Source organism: Vulpes lagopus, chromosome 2 (genome assembly GCF_018345385.1).
Source record: "Vulpes lagopus strain Blue_001 chromosome 2, ASM1834538v1, whole genome shotgun sequence".
NCBI lineage: Eukaryota > Metazoa > Chordata > Mammalia > Carnivora > Canidae > Vulpes > Vulpes lagopus.
This window is the reverse complement of record NC_054825.1, coordinates 72,254,125-72,276,284: the sequence shown is the minus strand read 5'-3', so window position 1 is coordinate 72,276,284 and position 22,160 is coordinate 72,254,125. Positions and strand designations below refer to the sequence as shown.

The 22,160-nt window shown below is 42.1% G+C and overlaps 1 protein-coding gene across 3 annotated transcripts in view; it reads left to right on the top strand.

Moving 5' to 3' along the window:
- The window catches only part of STARD9 (StAR related lipid transfer domain containing 9), a 134,013-nt gene extending 114,203 nt beyond the window's left edge, over positions 1–19,810 (top strand). For all 3 annotated transcript variants that reach the window (XM_041744225.1, XM_041744224.1, XM_041744226.1), the window contains 10 exons: positions 172–366; positions 796–979; positions 1,376–1,513; positions 16,851–16,968; positions 17,144–17,265; positions 17,524–17,588; positions 17,766–17,968; positions 18,199–18,278; positions 18,454–18,612; positions 19,158–19,810. In XM_041744225.1, the coding sequence (XP_041600159.1) occupies positions 172–366; positions 796–979; positions 1,376–1,513; positions 16,851–16,968; positions 17,144–17,265; positions 17,524–17,588; positions 17,766–17,968; positions 18,199–18,278; positions 18,454–18,612; positions 19,158–19,259 (1,366 nt within the window). In that variant the 3' untranslated portion in view covers positions 19,260–19,810. The remainder of the gene's footprint in view (positions 1–171; positions 367–795; positions 980–1,375; positions 1,514–16,850; positions 16,969–17,143; positions 17,266–17,523; positions 17,589–17,765; positions 17,969–18,198; positions 18,279–18,453; positions 18,613–19,157) is intronic.
- Positions 19,811–22,160: the final 2,350 nt, after the last annotated feature.

The window sequence follows — 22,160 nt, the reverse complement described above, 5'->3', positions numbered from 1 at the left end:
CTGGCAGGGAAGGGCGAGGGGTGGGCTGAAAGAGAATCAGAGAAGGCTAATACCTGTATATTCCTGTTTCCCTTGCTAAGCTCTGGGATCTTCCAGGGATTAGAGGTAGATCTTAAGATGAAGAAGGGCATTTGGGGCCAGCTTCAGTGAATTGATCACATTTTGTCTCAGGCAAAAACAAACCATTGAGACCCTCCGGAGAGAGCGGGCTGAACGACTTCAGAACTTGCACTGGATGCAGATCAGGCCCCGGAAGCAACTGAGTCTCCTGCCCAACAGGGATCTCCCCACCCGGGACCTTGACCTACCCAGCAGGCGCCGAGAATACCTGCAACAACTGAGGAAGGATGTTGTGGAGACCACCAGGTAAGGATGGGCCCAGAACCCAGCAGAGAGCAGGTTGTATGTAGGGTGAGAGGGCTGTGGAGAGCAGGGCCTGGAGAGTGGAAACTGCAGCTTCCTTTGACAGGAGTGATTCCCGGAGTAGGCCCTAGGCTCCTTTTGGCAAGTAGAAGTCATTGTGGGAGAATGGGGCAAGGGGGGGTGGGGAAGAGGAGGATGTGAGAGGGATAGCATGGGGGCAGAGGTCATGGGAGAAGGCAGACCATGGCTGTGACCTACTGTGTAAGACAGTAGGCCTGAGCCTCAGAATGGGTTGTAAAACTAAATTGTAGGCAACGAGGATGGGTCCTTCCAGAGGATGGTATTAAATAGATCTGGGATGAGTAGCCCAAGGCTCTCACCCACCCACCCACAATGTTAGAGGGCATCTCTCCACCCTATTGTTTTCCTCAGGAGCCCAGCGTCAGCATCACGGTCTGCTCACCCCGCCTCTGACATAGCAGTGATGCTGCAAGAATACCAGCGTGCCCGTGAGGAGGCCAAGGTGGAGATTGCCCTGGCCCGGGACCGGCTACGGGAGAGGACTGAGCAGGAGAAGCTGAGAATCCGCCAGCAGATCATCTCCCAGCTGCTAAAGGTAGGGAGTGGGGCAAACCAGTGATGTCAGAGTAGGCCTAGACCTGGGGGCAGACATAAGACTGGGTCAGCCTTCACTGGGGCTGCCTCTGAGTCTCGGGATGTAGTATCTGGAGGAAGGTGTTGGACTCCATTGCACTAGGTCAAAGCTGTGCTCACTCTTTTTACACATCATCATCCTCTGACTAGCTCCTGTCCCTAGGCCAGAGTCTGGGAGGAGGCAGCTTTGGTTTTTTTAGTTGGGGCAGGCATGTAGGGAGGCATGAGGGTTTCAGGTTGAGGTAGGAGGCACTGGGAGATGATGGGTGCTGGGGAGGTGGGAAGGGGTGGTGTCAGGGGTGGAGCGGGTAGTGAAGGGTATACCAGAAGCTGGTTGACAGCCCCCTGTCCTTCTCAGGAAGAAGAAAAGCTGCACACCCTGGCCATGTCCAACTCCCTGAGTACCAGCTCCAATGGAAGCCTCTCCTCTGGTGTTACCTCTGGCTACAATAGCAGCACAGCCTTGCCAGACCAGCTCCAGTCCCCAGACAGTGTGGTGAGTAGGCAGATGCTGGCAATGAGCCAGGGGCCAGAACCACTGAGGCAGGAATTGGGGCAGGAAATTCTGCCTCTTGGATGCTGCTGCTGACATGAGCCCTTCTCATGGATGATAGATAGCCTTTGGTTTTTCCCTTTAGTTTTATCTCCCCCTCCCTGTTTATTCACCCAACAAGTGTTTATTTGGTAAGTAGGTATTAGAGCTTCTTATAAGAGTGAGCAAAACCATTCTTGTCCTTAAATCTGTTAAGAGGGATAAATACAGTTTATTTTGTGATTATTTAATCACCATTGCAGTAAGTTGTATGAAAAAGGGGTTCTAAATTAACATAAAACAAGATCTGATCTAGCGTGGCAGTCAGCAAAGATGTTCTGAAGAGGGTGCGTTTAAACTGAGACCAGGATGGGTAAAAGGCAGTTAACAGAGGAAGAGCTTAGTGCTGGGGAATTGGCCGTTAGGAGAGATTGGGGGCTGGGGAACACTGGAACTCTGTCTTCCAGGCAGAGAGTATGGCAAGTGAAGCCCTGAGTTTGAGGAACTAGAAGGCTAGTGTGGCTGGAGTATAGTGAGACAGCAGAATGACTTGAGGAAGGACTAGGAAAGGTAAGATCACACAGACTGCTCCAAATTCTGGACCTTTTTGGATCCATGTGATGACTCCTCAGAAGCTGCAGTAAAGCTTTGATGCAAGGGAGCAGGACAAGGAGATGACAGGAGAAGGGGGCAGCGCAGCTGTGGGGAGAGCTGTTGATGAGCATTGCCCGTCTTAGAGCCCTGCCAGTGAGGATGAGCACAGGGGAATGCGGTGGACAGAGGACAGCTGCAGGGCGCAGGAGCCCACTCTGTGAGAGGAGGGGACAGGCTGGAGTGGGAAGCAACATGCGCTTCTGGCTTGAGCAGCTGAAGGGCAGTGATGGCGGCAGTGGCGTGGAGCATTGGAGGACAGGTTTTGTGGGGAAGATGGTGAATCTGGTTTTGTACTTATTGGGTTTGTAGTGCCTGTGAGAAAAGCAAGGGGAGCTTAGAAGTAAGATCTGGCTGAGGATATAAGATTTGAAATTCATTTTATAGTAAAACTTCACATAGTAAGAAAAATAATATTTAGACATTAGCAAAGGACATACATCAAGTTCATCTTTCAGTCTCCTGTTTACCCTCCCCAGAAGCAATCATCCATCCTAGTATGGTGTATATTTCCAGAGGCATTCTGGAATACGTTCTGTGTTTTAATATCTATAAAAATGTGCATATCTTTAAATTTTCTTGTTTTTTATATGTAATTTTTCTATTTAAAATTTTATTTTTAAATTTTATTTGTTTTAATTTTATTTAAGTTCAATTTGCCAACATATAGTATAACACTCAGTGCTCATCTCATCATGCTTTTTTGTTATATATGAACATATATGTTTTTAATATATATATATATTTTTTAATCTCTTTGAGAATGTGCATATCTTTCTAAAGCAAATGCATGGCAGCGTACTGTGCCTACTTTGTCCCTTTTCATCCTGAAGAATGTCTTTCGGATAGTATGGTACTCCAGAAAATCTGCTGCTGACTCATCCTTTTTAACATCTAAGATAGTGTTTCCTTTTTCTCTTTGCATGTTTTAAAATGTAATATTTTGCATAGACAATCTATTCATATGGTAGAAAAGACAAAAAATATAGACATCTATAAAGTGTATAGGGAAGTACCTGTTTCTTCGCCTGAGACCCTGGTCCTCCTCCTTTACCCCACCCAAGGAAACAGTGCTGTTGTGCAGGGGATTGGGGGGAGGGGTGCTATTCTCCTACCTTCAAACCTGGGGTTGATTTCAGTCTTTTACTGTTATGAACAGTGCTGCAATAAGTAACTTTGTGCATGTGTTCTTTCATACATGTACAGATATATGTGAGGTAGATTCCCAGAAGTGGACTCCCCCAAAGAGTATATGCATTTGAGATCTTAATATTGAGAAGTTTTACCTTACAGATGAGGTAAATTTATACTCCCATCAGCAATAGGGGGTAGACATCTTACCCTCACACTCTCACCAACATGTTATCAAATGCTTGAATTTTTACTGAGCTATCTGTTCATATTTTTGGCTTATTTCTCTATATTTTTCTTAACAATTTCTGGAGTTCCTTGGCAAGCTAGCCCTTTGCCTGATAGGAATTATATTTATCCTGGTTCTTTGTTTTCTTTTGACTTTGCTTATTGTGTTTGGAGCCATTCAGAAATTTTGATTTCTCAGTTTTCCTTTTTTTTAAAAAAGATTTTATTTATTAATTTCGGAGAGAGAAAGAATGCACAAACAGAAGGAGGGGGAGAGGGAGAAGCAGACTACCCACTGAGCGGGGAGCCTGATGTGTAGGGCTCGATCCTGGGACCCTGAGGTCATGACCTGAGCTGAAGGCAGACGGCTAACAGACTGAGCCACCCGGTGCCCACAGTTTTCCTTTTAAGTGTCCATGTTCTTTTTTTTTTTTTTTTTTTTAAGTGTCCATGTTCTGATCATAATTAGAAACACATTCTTCATTCCAAAGTTATAAAAAAAATTTTCATGTGATTTCTTCTGGAAATTATATGGTTTTATTTTTCATGTTTACATCTTTATTCAAAAAACAATCTATGTTCATTTTGAACAAAGGTGTGATCCAACTTTCTTTTCTTTCTTTTCTTTCTTTCTTTCTTTTCTTTCTTTCTTTCTTTTCTTTCTTTCTTTTCTTTTCTTTCCTTTCTTTTCTTTTCTTTTCTTTTCTTTCCTTTCTTTCTTTTCTTTCTTTCTTTTTTTTCTTTCTTTCTTTCTTTTCTTTCTTTCTTTCTTTTCTTTCCTTCTTCCTTTCTTCTTTTCTTCCTTTCTTCCTTTCCTTCCTTTCCTTCCTTCTCTTTTCTTCTCTTTCTTTCTTTTTTTTTTTAAGATTTTATTTATTTATTCACGAGAGACACAGAGAGAGGGGCAGAGACACAGACAGAGGGAGAAGCAGGCTCCTCACAGGGAGCCTGATGTGGGCCTTGATCCCTGAACCTGGAATCACGCCCTGAGCTGAAGGCAGAATCTCAGCCACTGAGCCACCCAGGCGTCCCGATGCCAACTTTTCTTATATAAGGCTTATAATGTGTTCTACTACTTGTTCTTCTTTTTCTGAGATTTTTTTTTAAAGATTATTTATTTGAGAGAGAGCAGAATGAGTGAGAAAGAACATGAGTAGGGGGAAGGGCAGAGGGAGAGGGAGAAGCGGACTTCCCACTGAGCAGGGAGCCTGATGCGGGCCTGAATCCTAGGACCCTGGGATCAGGACCCGAGCCAAAGCCAGACACTTAACCTACTGAGCCACCCAGGTGTCTTTTCTGAGCTTTTCTAGAGTATTTTTTCTTGTTTACTTTTTATGTGAAATTTAGAATTAGCTTAATTGTTTCATTTATAAAAACTTGTTCGTATTTTTAGTGAGACCATGTTAAATTTATAAACTGACTTAGGGAGAAATCTCATCTTACACTATAGAATTTCCTAACAAAGAACATAGTAGGTTCAAGCCACCTTTTTGTGTTTAAAATTTCCTTGACATGTCTCAATTTCTTGTCAGACTTATTCCTAAATGTTTTATTTTTTTTTTTTTGTTACTGTTGTAAATAGGTTTTTTCTTCAGTTATGTCTTCTATCTGGTTGTTCTTTTGTTTGTATGCAAGGCACTGATGAATGTTAATTTTGTGCCATGTTGTTTTTTGGACTGTGCTTTAGATCCATACTAATACAGTAGCCACTAGCACAGGTAGTGATCTTATTTTTAATTTAAATTAAATAGAATTGAATCTTAGCTTTTGCTCTTATGTCACACTAGCCACATTTCACATGCTCAATAACCACATATGACAAGTGGCTACCATACTATATAGCCCTGCCTTAGATTTTTTTCAGGTATATAATAGTTATCTTCTGCAAGTAGATATTATTTCAGGGTTTCCTTTCTCATTTTTATACCAGTATTTTCTTCCTCTTTTCTAATTGCATTACCTAGTATTTCCAGGGTAAATAAAATAATAATGATAAGAGTGAGCATCTTTGTCTTCTTCCAGGCTTTAGTGGGAATGCTTCTAGTGTTTCCCTATGTAATTTGGGTGCTAGTTTTTGAGCTGAACTAGATATATTTTACAATACTAAGTAGACATTCATCTATTCCTGTTTTACAGAGCATTCTTATGTAGCTAGAATGGTTATTTCAGTCTATTGAGAGGATCATCTGATTGATAGGATAATTTTGAATCATTCTTGCATTCTAGAATCAATCCTATAATACATTATATATTTATGTATATGCTGTATTATTTTAATGTGCTGTCAGAGTCTATTTGCTAATATTTTATTCAAGATTTTTTTTATCAATATTTATGAGTTTTTTCCCTGTAGTTTATGTTTTTGCAATATGTTTCAGGTTTTGTTAGAGTGTTATATTTCTTTTATAGGAATAAAATGTTCAGGAATAGCTTAAAGGTAATGGAACTTTATACCTATTAAATTGCCAAAAATTAGAAAGTCAGATGTTGGTAGGACTTTTGGGGAATAGGAGCCTTTATACATTCTTATGCTCCAGCAATGAATGCTTGCATAGGTTTGAGGGAACATGTATGAAATTATTTATTAAATAATTGTTTGAAGTGATAGAGTTGGAAGCCATTTGAAAATCTATCACTGGGAGAATGCCTAGATAAAATGTGGTTGATACAGAGTGCCTGAGTGGCTCAGTTGGTTAAGTGTCTGATCTTTAATTCAGCTTGGGTCATGATCTCAGGGTTGTGAGATTGGCTCTACAGTGGGCTTGGAACCTACTTGAGATTCTCTGTCTCCCTCTGCCCCGCCTCCCCTCCCTCCCCCCAGCCAGCACATTAATGGTCTCTCAAAAAAAAAAAAAAAAAAAAAGAGAGAGAGAGAGAGAGAGAGAGAGAGAGAAAGGAAGAGATCTGATGAGGTCAGGAGTTGATAAACAGGGCTCTTGGCCAGATCTCACCCACTGCCTATTTTTATAAATAAAGTTTTGCTGGATTACAGCTTGCCCACTTATTTATATGTTGTCTGTGAGTATGTTTACAATGGCAGAACTCTGAGTACATAAAACTACTCAAATGGTCCACAAAGCCTCAAATACTAGCTAGACCTTTACAGAAAAAGTTTGCCAGTCCCTGGTTTAGATTTTTCCATCTCTTCTGGAGTCAGTTTTTATCCTAATCTGTTAATTTCTGCTTTAAAAAAATTAATTCATTTTTCTTATGATAATTTCTAAGTCTATGGTCAGTAATTTTGGAGAATGTGTTTGCTGTTTTCTCATGATTAGGTTGAAGTTATGAATTTTTGGCAAGAATACCACAGAAATGATGTGCCCTTCTCATTTGGGGTTGCCAGATAAAGCAAGGAAAAACACAGGATGCCAGTTAGAATTTTAGACAAACAACAAATGATATTGTTCTATGAGTTTGTCTCCTGCAAGTGCCTTCTCCTTAGTACATTATCAAAGAGGCATGATGTCAGTATGTCTTATTCATGATGTTAACCTTGAAGTTACAGTGTTATCTAGGAGTTGTCCACTGAAAGTTACTATTTTTCTCTTTATAAGTAATAAACATTTGGCAGAGATATTTTTAGACTATGCAAACATCCTGCTTCTCCTCAAACTTTTGCCCACTAATTTGAGCATCCATCAGTGTATTTTGCCTGAAAAAATTATTACTGTAGTGTTTTAATAGCAATTTTTTACTTCCCTCATTTCTTCTACATGTATTAATTAGAATTTTTCTGTAACGAAGTATTACTCTTCTCTCCCTATTTATTCAGGTATTTACTTTTTTAAGTTTGAACTCATAAATATGTTATTCTGTGGGTTATAATCTAATACTATCATTATTAATTTCATTGCTCAAATTGTTTCAGCTTTCCTTATTTGGAGTTCTTTCCCATTGATCTTGTGATCTTTTAATATGTCCCTCATTTTTTGAGCACTTCCTTTAATTATTTTTATTTATTTTTAAAAGATTTTATTTATTTATGAGAGACACACAGAGAGAGAGGCAGAGACACAGGCAGAGAGAGAATCAGGCTCCATGCAGGGAGCCCCATATGGGATTCCATGTCAGGACTCCAGGATCATGCCCTGGACCAGAAGGGGGCGCTCAACCACTGAGCCACCTAGGCGTCTCTCTCTCTCTCTCTCTCTTTTTTTTTTTTTTTAAGATTTTATTTATTTATTCATGAGAGACACAGAGAGGGAGGCAGAGACATAGAAAGAGGGAGAAGCAGGCTCCATGCAGGGAGCCTGATGTGGGACTCGATCCCAGGACTCCAAGATCACTCCCTGAGCCAAAGGCAGATGCTCAACCACTGAGCCACCCAGGTGTCCTGAGCACTTCCTTTAATTAATTTATTCTTTTATTGTTGTTATAATTCATTGGCTTTTAGTGCATTCACATTTATGTGTCCATTACCACAATCAATTTTAGAATATTCTAAAGACAAACCCATCACCCTAGTCCTGGGTAAGCACCACTTTTCATCTCTATGGATTTGCCTGTTCTGGATACTTTATAAAATAGAATCATATAATACGTGGTCCTTTGTGACTGGTTTCTTTCACTTGGCATAATGTTTTCAGGGTTGTATTAATTCCTAAGGTTGCTGTAGCAAATTATTATAAACAGCGTGGCTTAAAACAACAGAAATTTATTCTCATAGTTCTTGAGGCTAGGAGTCTGAAATGATCGCATTGACATAGTCATCTTTCCTTCAAAGGCTTTGAGGGAAGAACTTGTTTCATGCTTCTCTCCGGGCTTCTTCTGGTGGCTGGTTGCAGGCAATCTTTGGCATTCCTTGGCTTGCAACTGTATCACTCCCACCTCTACCCCTGCCATCACATGGCATTCTCTCTGTATATCTCTTGGTTGTCTTCACTGGCCTTCTTAGAAGGACCTTAGTCACTAGATTTGGGGCCCACTGTAATCCAGTATGATCTCATTATAACTTGATTACATCTGTGAAGCCTCTATTTCCAAATAGGGTCACACTCACAGATATGAGGGATTAGGACTTAAATTGTATCTTTTTTGGAAGACAGTAACTAAACTCACAAGGGTTCATCCACATTGTAGCAGATTGTCATTCCTTTTATGACCAGTAATAACACATTATGTGAAAATGTCACATATTAATCATCCATTCATCAGTTGATGAACATTTAGATTGTGTCCACTTTTTGCCTGTTATGAATAATGCTGCTGTGAACATTCACAGAGAAGTTTTTGTATGGGAACTATGTGTTAGATCTGTGGAAAAGAACTGTAAGGCATCTATCTGCTAAAACTATGTGAAAGACCTAATAGATTTTTTGAAATCTTAGATATGGGTATATCCCAACAATCTTTAAAATTCTAGGGCATGATAGTTTAGGGGTGAATATGATTTCAACTCATTCGTGTTTAAAGGGTGTCTGAAATTGAGAACCAAGCAGATTCGTCTACTCTGACCGCAAATATGGCTGTGAAGAAATTGAATCCCAAAGATTAGAGGTGGTGGATTTTTGGAAGAATGCCCATATTCAAGTGGAGATCAAAGAAGCCCAACTGAAGGAAATCTGGGCTGACAATGACAACTATGGATTGAACAAAAGTTCTTTTTAAAAGATTATTTTGAAGATTATGATTCTGACTTTGAACGAATTATGGTGATTGGCAGTAGAGGGAATCACATGTAAAATTCATTAAATAAAAACTTGCTGACTTAAAGAGTTTTTGTATGGACATATATTTTCATGATTTTTGGGTATATGCCTAGGAGTTGGGTTGATGGGTCATAGGGTAACTGTGTGTTTCAACGTTTTTAACAACTACCAGACTGTCTTTCATAGAAGCTTCACTGTTCTAAAGTCCCACCAGCAGTGTATGAGCAGTATATTTCTCCACATCCCAGTCATCACCTTTCTTTTTCTTTATAGCTATCCTAGTTGATGTGACATGGCATCTCATTGTGCTTTTGATTTGCATTATCCCGATGTTTAATGGCTTTGAGCATCTTTTCATGTACTCACTAGCCTTTTATATGTTTTCTTTGGATAAATGTCTATTCAGATCTTTTGTCCATTTTATAATTGGATTGTCTTTTTGTTAAGTTTAAGAATTCATTATATATTCTAGTACAAGACCCTTATAAATTATATTATTTATAAAAACTGTATCTAATTCTGTGTATCGTCTTTACACTTTCTGGTGATGTCCTTTGAAACACAAATATTGATGCTATTTACTTTATCTATGTTTTCTTTTATTTCTTGTGCTTTTGGTTTCATATCTAAGAAATTGTTGCCCAGTCCAATGTCACAAAGATTACGCCTATATAGGCATGCATGCCTCATTTTATTGTGCTTCACAGATAATGCTTTTTTTTTTTTTTAGCTTTTTTTTTTTTTTTAATTTTTATTTATTTTTGATAGTCACAGAGAGAGAGAGAGGCAGAGACATAGGCAGAGGGAGAAGCAGGCTCCATGCACCGGGAGCCCGACGTGGGATTCGATCCCGGGTCTCCAGGATCGCGCCCTGGGCCAAAGGCAGGCGCTAAACCGCTGCGCCACCCAGGGATCCCGATAATGCATTTTTTACAAGTGGAATGTTTGTGGCAGTCCTATATTAAGCAAGTTCTGTCAGCGCTGTTTTTCCAACAGCATTTGCTCACTTTGTGTCTTTGTGTCACATTTGGTAATTCTTGAAATATTGCCAACTTTTTCATTATTGTTGTTTTGGTTATGAAGATCTGTGGTCAGTGATTATCACTGAAAGCTCAAATGATGGTTAGCATTTTTTAGAAATAAAGTATTTTTAAATGATGGTATGTACATTATTTCTTAAGATTTAATGTACACTTAGTAAACTATAGTATAGTGTAAACGTAACTTTTTTTTTTAAGATTTTATTTATTTATTCATGAGAGACAGAGACGCAGACATAGGCAGAGGGAGGAGAAGCAGGTTCCATGCAAGGAGCCTGATGTGGGACTCGATCCTGGGAGTCTGGGATCATGCCCTGAGCCAAAGGCAGATGCTCAACCATTGAGCCACCCAGGCATTCCTAAACATAACTTTTATATGCACTGAGAAACAAACCAAAATCATTTGACTCACTTTATTATGATTTATTCCAGTGGTCTGGAACCAAACCTGGTATGCCTGTATTTTCTTTTAATAGTTCTATAGTTTTAGTTCCTACATTGGGGTCTTGGATCCATTTTGAATTAATGTTTATATACTGAGCCAAAATTAGGGTCGAATAGCATTCTTTTGCATATGAATATCTAGTTGTCCCAGCACCATTTGTCCAAACAACTATTGTTTCTCCCTGTTGAATTGTCTGGGCACCCTTGTCAAAGATGAATTGACCATAGGTGTATGGATTTATCTCTGGACTCTTATTCCACTGAATTCTATGTCTGTCTTTATGCCAGTACCACTGTCTTGTTTACTGTAGCTTTGTAGTAAATTTTGAAATCAGGAAGTGTCCAACTTTGTTCTTTTGCAAGATTGTTTTGGCTATTCTGTGTCTCTTGAACTTCCATGTGAATTTTAGGGATCAGCTTATCAATATCTGCAGAGAAATCAGGTGGGATCTGGATTTGGATTGCATTGAATCTGTACATCAATTTGGGATATATAAACATCTTAGTAATATCTTTCAATCCACGAACATGGAACATCTTTCCTTTTATTCATGTCTTCTTTGTTTTCAACAATGTTTTATGGTTTTCAGAGTATGAGTTTTGAATTTGTTTTCTTAAATCTACTCTTAAGTATTTTATTCCTTTGATGCTGTTATTAATGGAATTTTTTGAAAATATTTATTTGTTTGAGAGAGAGAGTGTGTGATGGGAGGGACACAAAGAGAATCTCCAGTACTCTCACCGCTGAGCGGTCAGACTCTGATGTCATGACCTGAGCTGAAATTGAGTTGGATGCTTAAGCAACTTAGCTACTCAGGCGCCCCAAGGAGAATTGTTTTCTTAATTTCATTTGCATTTGTTCATTGCTACTTTACAGAAATAGGGTTAATTTTTGTGTAGCCATTTTTGTCTCCTCTGCCCTTGCTGAACTCATGTATTAGTTCTGATCATTTTTTAGAAGATTCCTTAGGTTATTCTATACACCAGATCGTATCATCTGCCTTTGTTGTTGTTGTTCTCTTGCCTCATTCATTGCCCAGGTAGAATCTCCAGTTCAATGTTGAGTAGAAGTGCTGTGAGAGTACACATCCTTGTTTCTGATCTTAGGAGAAAACCATCCAGCTTTTTACCATTAAGTATGATGTTAACTCTATGTTTTTTGTAGATAAATTTTATCAGGTTGAGGTAATTTCGATCCAGTCTTAGTTTGTTGAGTGTTTTTATCATGAAAAGGTGTTGAATTTAGTCAAATACTTTTTCTGCATCTATTGAGATAGTATGTATTATTTCCTTTATTAACATGATGTTGAATAACATATGTTATTAACATATTATTGATTTTTATATGTTGAATTAACCTTGTGTTCCTGCGATAAATCCCAGGAAAGGTGTTTATTTGGTCATGGTGTATACTCCTCTTTCTGTGATGCCAGATTCAGCTTCCTAATATTTTGTTGGAAATTTCTGTGTCTATATGCATAAGGGATATTGATCTGTAGTTTATTTGTGATGTCTTTGGTTTTGCGTCAGGGACTTACAGAATGACTTATAAAGCATTCCTTCCTCCTCTTTTTTTGGGAAGAATTTGTGAAGTATTGATGTTAATTCTTAAATGTTTGGTAGATTTGAAGCTAATGAAGCTAATCTCATCTTGAAATTTTCTTTGTGGGAATTTTTTTGATTATTATTCAGTATCTTGTTAAATATCTGTTCAGATATTGTTTCTTCTTGAGTAAGTTTAATAGTTTGTGTCTTTCTAGGGATTTGTCCATTTCATTTTTGTTATCTAATTTAGTAATATATAGTTATTAGCATTCATTTATTCTTATTTTTTCCCTGATGTAAATATTTAAAGCTAAAAATATCTGCCTGAGCCCTGCTTTAGTTATAGCCCATGAATTATTTATTTCTATATATTTTTAATAATGATTTTGCAATTTCGGTTTGTATTTCTTCCTTGATCCAATTTTTAAGAATTCTTAAAAACTTTTTTGGTAGAAAGGCTGTTATGTTTTTCTGATTTTGCTGTTAATTTTTAGTTTGTTGTATGTTTCAGTATGCATGATTTCAGAGAAATGTGATTTCTATTTTTCTGTACTTTTTGAGCGATTTTTGGTTATGAATATTCCCATGGACATCTAAAAAATTTTTTTGTTTTATCATCATGTGGTGTGTGTTGTGTGCTCTGCTTTGAGTGTGAATATGTGTGCCTTTTTTTTTTTTTTTTGATAATCTGGAAGTCTTAAAAATTCTTTTCAGGATCACTTTTATATATTCAAATAGTCTTTATTACTGGATTTAGCAGTTTTCTTTTCACTTTGGCTATAAAACATGAAGAAATCAGTGTATTTCCACCTTGTCTTTTTTTTTTTCTTTACTTTTTGTTACAGTATTTCTATACTGGTTATAATGTTTGCATGCATAGAGATGTTCTTCTGCTAGATTAAATGGACTCTGCTCACTTCCAGTAATTGGCCAGGTGTTCTTTATTCCACCCTAGTAATTTCTCCCCTCATAATTTCTTCCAGAAAGTCCCACATTCTCTAGAATCTGAGTTCATATTTGAAAATTTTGTTTATTGCTTCTATAATTAAATAAAAGAATATCTGTTGGTTCAGTTTCAACAAGTGAGATTGCTAAGTCAAAGGATATGTACATTTGATTTTTTTTAAAGATTTTATTTATTATTTATGATAGACATAGAGAGAGAGAGAGGCAGAGACACAGGCAGAGGGAGAGGCAGGCAGTATGCCGGGAGCCCGACGCGGAACTCGATCCCGGGGCTCCAGGACCACGCCCTGGGCCAAAGGCAAGCGCCAAACCGCTGAGCCACCCAGGGATCCCTGGATATGTACATTTTAAATTTAAAATATGTGGGAGGGAGGGTTTTGATTTCTGTTTCCCTGATGATGAGTGATGTTGAACATTTTTTCATGTGTCTGTTAGGAATTTGTAGGTCTTCTTTGGAGAAATGTCTGTTCATGTCTTCTGTCCATTTCTTGGCTGGATTATTTGTTTTTTGGGTGTTAAGTTTGATAGGTTCTTTCTAGATCTTGGATACTAGTCCCTTATCTGATAGGTCATTGCAAATATCTTCTTCCATTCTGTAGGTTGCCTTTTAGTTTTGTTGACTGTTGGCTTTGCTTTGCAGAAGCTTTTTCTCTTGATGAAGTCCCAGTAGTTCATTTTTGCTTTTGTTTTTCTTGCCTTTGGAGACATGTCTAACAAGAAGTTACTGTGACTGAGGTCACAGAGGTTGCTGTGTTCTCCTCTAGGATTTTGATGGATACCTGTCTCACATTTAGGTCTTTCATCCATTTTGAGTTTATCTTTGTGTATGGTATAAGAAAATGGCCCAGTTTCATTTCTCAATATTTTTCTACAATTTTCCCAACACCATTTGTTAAAGAGACTGTCCTGGGCAGCCCCGGTGGTGCAGCAGTTTAGCGCCGCCTGCAGCCTGGGGTGTGGTCCTGGAGACCCGGGATCAGTCCCACATCAGGCTCCCTGCATGGAGCCTGCTTCTCCCTCTGCCTGTCTCTCTCTCTCTCTCTCTCTCTCTCTCTCTCTCTCTCCCCCTCCGTGTGTGTCTCACATTAATAAATAAATAAAATCTAAAATAAAAAATAAAAAAAAAAGACTGTCCTTTTTCCATTGGATATTCTTCCTGCTTTGTTGAAGATTAGTTGACTATAGAGTTTGAGGGTCTATTTCTGGATTCTCTATTCTGTTGATTACATTGATATATGTGTCTGGTTTTTTGTTGTTTTTTAAAGATTTTATTTATTTATTCATGAGAAACACACAGAGAGGCAGAGACACAGGCAGAGGGAGAAGCAGGATCCATGTAGGGAGCCCGACGTGGCACTCAATCCCAGGACTCCAGGATCACACCCTGGGCCAAAAGCAGGCACTAAACCACTGAGCCACCCAGGGATTCCATATGTGTCTGGTTTTATGTCAGAAATCAGTTGCATTTCTATACACTAACAATGAGACAGAAGAAAGAGAAATTATCTATCCCATTTACAATTACGCCAAAACCATAAGATATCTAGGAATAAACCTAACCAAAGAGGCAAAAGATACATACTCAGAAAACTGTAGAACATTCAGGAAAGAAATTGAGGAAGCTAGAAAGAAATAGACAAACATTCCATGTTCATGGATTGGAAGAATATTGTTAGTAGTGTCTGTGCTACCCAGAGCAATCTACACATTCCATGCAATCCCTATCAAAATACCATTGACTTTTTTCACAGAGCAGGAACAAATAATCCTAAGATTTGTATGAAATCAGAAAAGACCATGAATAGAGAAATACTGAAAAAGAAAATCAAAGCTAGTGGCATCACAATCCCGGATTTTAAGCTATATTACAAAGCTGTATTCATTAAGACAGTATGGTGCTGGCCTCCACTCAATAAATTTTGAGCCACAAATCATGAAGAATTTATATTGGCATGATGAATGGGTCTCTCTCTCTCTCTCTCTCTCTCTCTCTTTTTTTTTTTTTGGAATGAGTCTCTTATGTAATCTTTTTTTTTTTTTTTTTTTCACATGGCAGCCAGTTTTCTTAGCAATATTTATTGATCAATCCATGGATATTTACTTTTGGAAGTCATCATTGTAGCAGTGAGAGCAGATGGAATCACAGAGGAGTATATTATTGAGAAAAGAGGGCCTACGCCTGAGTCTTGAAAGAATCCCAGAACATTAATTTTTGTCTGAAGAGGAGGGGCCAACACAGGAAACTGGTTAGGAACCCCCACAGAGACAGTAGGCCAGGAGCCTGGGAACTCAGGAATCAAGTATCTCACATGAATGAAGAGGCTGGCTGAGTGGCAGCCTCTCTGAGAGGTTCAGTAAAATGGGCACTGGGAGTCGTTGATCAGATCCAGCCACATGGGGCCAGGGGAATTGCTGGTAGGCGGTGTGGTGAGGCAGATGCTAGGTTTACTGGGTTCAGAAGGGAGTGAGAGATGGGAGATGGCAGACAGTGACAGTTAAAAGAAGGGTAGGAGAGCAAAGACCCCTCTAAGGAAGGTTTTTTAAAAGTGGGAGAGGGACACCTGGGTGGCTCAGTGGTTGAGCTTCTGCCTTTGGCTCAGGTTGTGATCCCAGGGTCTCGGGATCAAGTCCTCAGCAGGCTCCCCAGAGAGAGCCTGCTTCTCCCTCTGACTATGTCTCTGCCTCTCTCTCTGTGTCTCTCATGAATAAATAAATAAAATCTTAAAAATAATAATAAAAGTGGGAGAAATTTGTGCATGCTTAAATGCTCCTAGGAAGCATCCAGTGAAGAGGGTGAGGCAGAGGCAACAGATGAAGGAGATGATCAGTTGTGGAAAGTTCCCAAGAAGAAGGCACAAGACCTCAAGCTGAGACAGAGGGACTTGCCTAATGTAGGAGAGACTACCCATATGTTGCAGCAGGAGTGGAGGCAAGGATGGAGGTAGAACTGTCTATGTTCACCTCTTCTTGTCTTTAGAGTTAGCAGTAGGTTAAGTGATGATAGAAGTGGGATGGACAGTGCCTGTTAGAGTCAAAGGTCGTGTCCTTGAGTTGCTGGCTGAGGTAAAGGTGGGAGGAACATATTGCAGATCCAGAGGATCATCCCAATCTGGTTCCAAATTAAGACCCTTGGCTTAGTGCTCTATCAGGGGTGGGGAGGTAGGGGATGGAGGTTTGGCGGGGTCAGGTGTAAGGGTCAGGCTTCTCACAGCCCTTTGCTTTTCTTTCCCCTCCTTTCCACTTGGGCTTTGTTTGCTATCCACAGTACACTCAGCTCTAGCCATGGCCTCATTCCTGGTGCTGCAGTGGGAGAGAGGCCCCCCTACACCCACTGATGCTCTGTTCTGGGTCTTCTGAGGTTGTTTCTTCTGATTCCTTTTGGAGCTCTCCTACAAGCAGTCTTTGAGCCTGTGGCTTGAAGCATAAGGAGGTTGTCCAGGAACTAAACCAGTCCCTTTGTTCTTGGCTTTTCAGGGGCATCCTGCATACTGTAATCCCAGTGGGGAAGATCTTTTTGATTGAGCCTTTATGTTAGAAACTATTGGCACAGTTCAGAGGCAGAGGAGGTAATTCTGCACAGGCTTTCTGGTGCTCTGCTTTCTCTTTGTCTTCCTTGGCTCTGATTCCGAGCATCTTCTTTTTTTGCAGGGGGACATAAACTTGCTTGATTGCAGTGACTCCTGGATAGGGGATGTTCGGGGCAGTTCTACAGTGAGGACCAGTCACCTGAGTCTGGCTGGGTCCACCTGGAAGAGCTTAGCTTCTGGTGAGTAGTGAGGGGGGAGGGTACATAGCTACCTGCCCTGCTTTGGGGGCTGCTAGATCCCAGGGAGTCACTAGCCAGAGGTTATCAGCCCCAAGTCCCTGTTGCTCCGGAGGCTGTTGTTGCTCTGAGGTCTTGATGCTCATGGTGTCTCATAGCCTCTGCCTATTTGTTGCAGGCCCCAGAACCTCCCTGGGCAGCGGCTGCTGTTCTCCGTCCAGCCTGTCCAGCCTGGGGGCCTGCTTCTCCTCCTCCTATCAGGATTTGGCCAAGCACATCGTGGACCTCTCTGTTGCTGATGTGAGGAACTGTTCCACTTGTCCCATGGCTCCGTTGTCAGACCTCTGCTTGGTGTGGGGCGGGGGGGGGGGGGGGGGGGGGGGGGAGGAAGGGAACGGAGAGAAAAGAGCAGGGCACATGAGGTGGTAGGGACTTCCTCAGTGGCTCTCCATCTTGACAGAAGAGGAATTCAGTACAAGCTGGCCTGAGTGACTGACCGATCTGAGGGCTGGGTTTGTACTGTGCCCACTAATTTGGGTGTGATCCCTGTGTCTCCAGGTAATGGCTGCTTGCTCAGATAATCTGCACAACCTCTTCAGCTGCCAGGCAGCAGCTGGCTGGAAGTAAGTTCCTTTGCATCATGTCCTGTCCTAACCTGCTGCCTATCCTGCTTGTCTTCCCTCCTCCTTTTTCTTCTCTGCTCTGGCTTTCTGGAGTCCCTCACCTCGAGCTGCTCTTCTTTGACCCTGGAGCCCAGTTTTTACCCCTTCTTCCTCTTCCTCACACTTGCTGTTCCCCAGCTATCAGGGTGAAGAGCAGGAGGTACGACTTTACTATAAGATGTTTTCTTCTACTCGGCATGGCTTCCTGGGGGCAGGCGTGGTGTCGCAGCCACTGTCTCACGTGTGGGCAGCTGTGAGTGACCCCACCCTGTGGCCACTATACCACAAGCCCATCCAGACAGCAAGGCTGCATCAGCGAGTGACCAATAGCATCAACCTGGGTGAGCCTAGGGAAGGCTTTTTGTGGGCCCTGGCCTGGGGACAGAGATAGTGGGGTTTGGAGGCAGCCCTCCTGGGAAACCGGGTACTCAGACAATGTCCAGATCACTCAGCCTAGGTCTACTTGTCAAGTTGCAGAATGATGGGATATTGGGGGGCTCCTGGGCTGGGAAGGATTTAGGATTAGGCCCGTCCAGGTACCTCCTGACTCTCTCCATTCCTGATCCTCTAGTATACTTGGTGTGTGATACCACCCTGTGTGCCTTGAAGCAGCCACGGGATTTCTGCTGTGTCTGCGTGGAAGCCAAAGAGGTGCCTGTCTTGCTGGTGGTAAAGATATTGTGGGCAGAACGTGGGCTGGAGTGCCATGAGGGGCAGCCATCGTGGGCATCAGGTGCTCTGGAGAAAGGAGGTTTGGGTGGGGATGAGGACACCCAGCTGCACTGGAGCCTGTCCCTGTCTGAACCACATCTCTCTCTGTCCCCAGGGGCACCTGTCTATCATGGCAGTTCAGTCTGTTTATGACACATCCATGCCAAGACCTAGCAGGAAGATGGTCCGAGGGGAGATCCTGCCCAGTGCCTGGATCCTGCAGCCTGTCACTGTGGAAGGAAAAGAGATCACCAGAGTCATCTACTTGGCCCAGGTGATCCTCCCTGTGTGGCTGGCTGCATGGAATGCCTTGGTTTGACCCCAGCGCCCCATGGGAATTTTCTGCTCAACACCCTAGGCCTTATGCCTAGTGTCCCAAGAGCTGGAGACTCAGGCTTCTTGGGTCATCACAGTAAGAGGAGAGTGGGGCAGTGTCAGTGGGGAGTTGAGCAGGATGGGGGACAGAATTGCTCAGTCACCAAAGATCAGGGTGGCCTTTAGCCTCTCTGAAGCCAGCGTCATCAGGAGATAGAGGTCATGGCAAGGGGAGAGCAGCAGCCTCAGCAGAGCAAGCCTGGCCCAATCTGTTTCCTCTCCACTCCCGGCTCCCCAAAGTGACCTTTCGTCAGCAGGAGGTGAATCCCATGCCTAGATCTGAACAGCAGAGCCCAGAGGCCTGTAAACTCTGGGACCACAGGCAGTCAGAGGCGCTTTTCCCATCATGACAGCCTGAATGGCTCCTAGAGTCTGACATGTGCCCTAGCTTGTCCTCCCACGTCCATTCACACCTTTAACTCTTCCCTCTCTGCTTAATTTCAGGTAGAACTTGGTGCACCAGGCTTCCCTCCTCAGCTCCTAAGCTCCTTCATCAAACAGCAGCCGCTGGTCATAGCCAGACTGGCTTCCTTCCTTGGTTGTTAGCATCGCACCGTCCAGATGGTGCTGCAGAGACGCAGGCAGCTCTCATGCACCAGTGACACGCAGGTGGCTCTCATGCACCAGTGACACTCAGGTGGCTCTCATCACTCTGTGCCAAGAGGCAAGGAGAGGCAAGGCTACCAGCTGTGGCTAACCAGGCAGACAGCACTCAGACCTGAGTTGCCAGCAAAGCCCCATTAGTACTTGGGTGACAGCTGGCACCTCTGCAGAGTAAGGGGACCTGAGCTCCTGGCCCTGGCTTGCCAGAGTGAATAATACTCACCTCAGCATTTTGGATTTCTCCCCCTTTTTTCCTGTCCCTGGGACTCTGTGGTGGACAAGCTACTTGAAGACCAGGATTGGGTGCAACCAGCAGAACTGGGAGAGGGCAGTACTCTGGCACCCTGCCCTTGGGCAGGGAGGGAAGCAAGCAGCCGCTGGCCAGGACTGTTCAGAATCTGCCTCTAGCTTCCAGCTCCACTCTGGAATGGAGTATTGGAAAATGGCAAACCAGAAAACCGGTTTAAAAAAAAAAAAAGTTACACAAACCACAATGATTCAGAATCGTTTCTCCTTGGATTTTTACAAAATACTTTATTATTAATTTTTGCTTACCCCGCCCCCCTTCCTTTCCCTCACAGGAGAGGACATTTGGGTCTTTGCCTCATTCAGGAGTATTGAGCAATGTTCAGTCTCAGAACCATTGCTCGAGCTCAGAATGGGAAGACCACTGTAGAAGCAGGTTGGACAGATTTGGGGTCAAGGATGGCTCTTTGAGGAGGGGTAGGGGAGGGCAGCCAAATGTTGGCTGCTGACAGGGCAAGAGAAATCTCAAAGAGCTGAAAAGTTGCTTTTTGAAGACTGGAGAAAAGATATTAGAACTCCTGGAGGGGTAAGTGATTTGTTAGAAGGAAACAGTTCCATCCCTTACCTCCCTCAGACTCAGAGCCTTGGTGCCAGCCTTCAGTGGTCTCTTGAGCATCCATGCTGCTGTGGTAGGATGTGCTATTCTAAGATGGGTTAGGGAATAGGCTCGGTTTCCTGGTACCTCAGCCTGGCTGACCTTGAGCTTTGAGTATTCTGTATGGTTATGTGGACATGGTAGGGGTGGGAGAGAGTCTCCGTTTCCATTCTGGTGCCCACAGTCTTTGGTGGAGGAAGGTGACCATATAGGAATTAAAAAGATGTGGTGAAAAGGTCAGTTTCTGTATGGTACAGCACAGAGATTTGTTTCTTTAGAAGTGTTTGCAGGGTTTGTTTTTTCTTTTACCTCAGATTGAAAGCTTTTTAAATTGCTTTGAAACGTTATCTTTCTGGTTAATTTTTTTGGGTATATTTAACACCCTATTTATTTACTTTCATCTCTTCATATAAATCTCTTAAAAGACTATTGATTGAAAAAGTCAGAACATTTGCAAATTAAAAGTCCATGGTGTCCTTTCATTTAGTGAAGACTACTGTTATCATTTGAGCTCAGAATTTAGCCTGGAGATGATGGCAACAACTGCTCATGGGGCAGTTTCAAGCTATACGGTTCACACAAATATAAATTCTTCTCTGGAGCTCAGCACTACTTTGTGAACAGCAACCCGATCAGTGCCCAACTGTAGCCAGCTGTATGTAGTCCAGGTGTGAACATGAGAGGATACTGGATCAGTCACTGCCACACAGCAGTGACCACAACCCCCCAGAAGGAAGCTCTCTTAACAGGTGAGCACCTCTGGGCTTCTGAGGCAGAGCTGGCAATGGGATTCTGAACATACGGGTCATCCAGAGGCGACCTCTTTGAGAGCTGCCCACCTGGTCTGAGTCGACAATCTAAGGAGTATTAACTGAGACTGATTTTGTATTCAAGATGGTCTAGGGACCCAGCTCTAAATGATCATGATGCAAAGTCAAATTTTGGTTTTGATAGATGGTTCTCAGACTTTGTTAGAATCACCTGGAGAACTTGTTACATCCCAGTTTCTGACGGAGTAGGTCTGAAGAGGGGCTAACATATTTGAATTCATATTTGTGTTTTTAAGTCCTAGGTGATCCTGAGGCTGCTGGTTGGGGACCACACTTTGAAAACCACTGTTTAAGACAATTAGTGGAAAGCAGACATATAGAAAGGGACCTGATTCATTCACTACTTCATTAGCTACCTGTGATTCCCAAGTTTATTTTACTGGCTGGAGAGCGGACCTTTCAGGTTCACGTAGGCCCAGGGTTAAGTTTCCTGAATGGGGCTGGGGCTACGCTGAACCCAGTGTCCATGGGGCTTTGGGCTTGCCTCCTGGGCGGTGCTTGCGCTCAGCCACACCTAGTGTGTGCAGAAAGATAAAACCCTTCTGAAAACTCTGGGTTCCTAGGCATTCAGAACTTCCTGAACTTGCTATAATATAAAATGGATTTAAAGGACAAAGATAAAGGTCTTTGAAAATGAAGATTATAGAAGGAAGTTTCAGCTGCAAAAACCTATGAAAGGAGCAACATTGGGAGGAGAAAGGGAAGAAGCCTGAACAAGGTGGTAATTGAGGGATCTTTCTGTGCTGCTGGCCACCAGTAAGGATTTCCCACTGGCTTTTCTAAGGTGACACAGCAGGCCCCCTTGGCCTGGAGAACCTTATGCTTCCTTGGGTTGGCCTCTTTGACAGCTGTGCGCTTTTCCCTCAGGAAATACACATGGATGCACAGGCAGTTTTGCAAGACACAGGAGGGTTTTCTGAGTACCAGCTCCTTCCTCTAACAGCCTGAACCTCTCTGTATACACTGCTAATGTAGAAAAACCACCAATTATAGGAGTGAACTTCATGCATATTATTACCAAGGTAGTGCTTTTTAGTCAAAATCAATGGCTGGATCATTTAGAGACACAGACTTCTGAGCCAAATCAAACAAGCCCAGCCCTAACGAAACAAG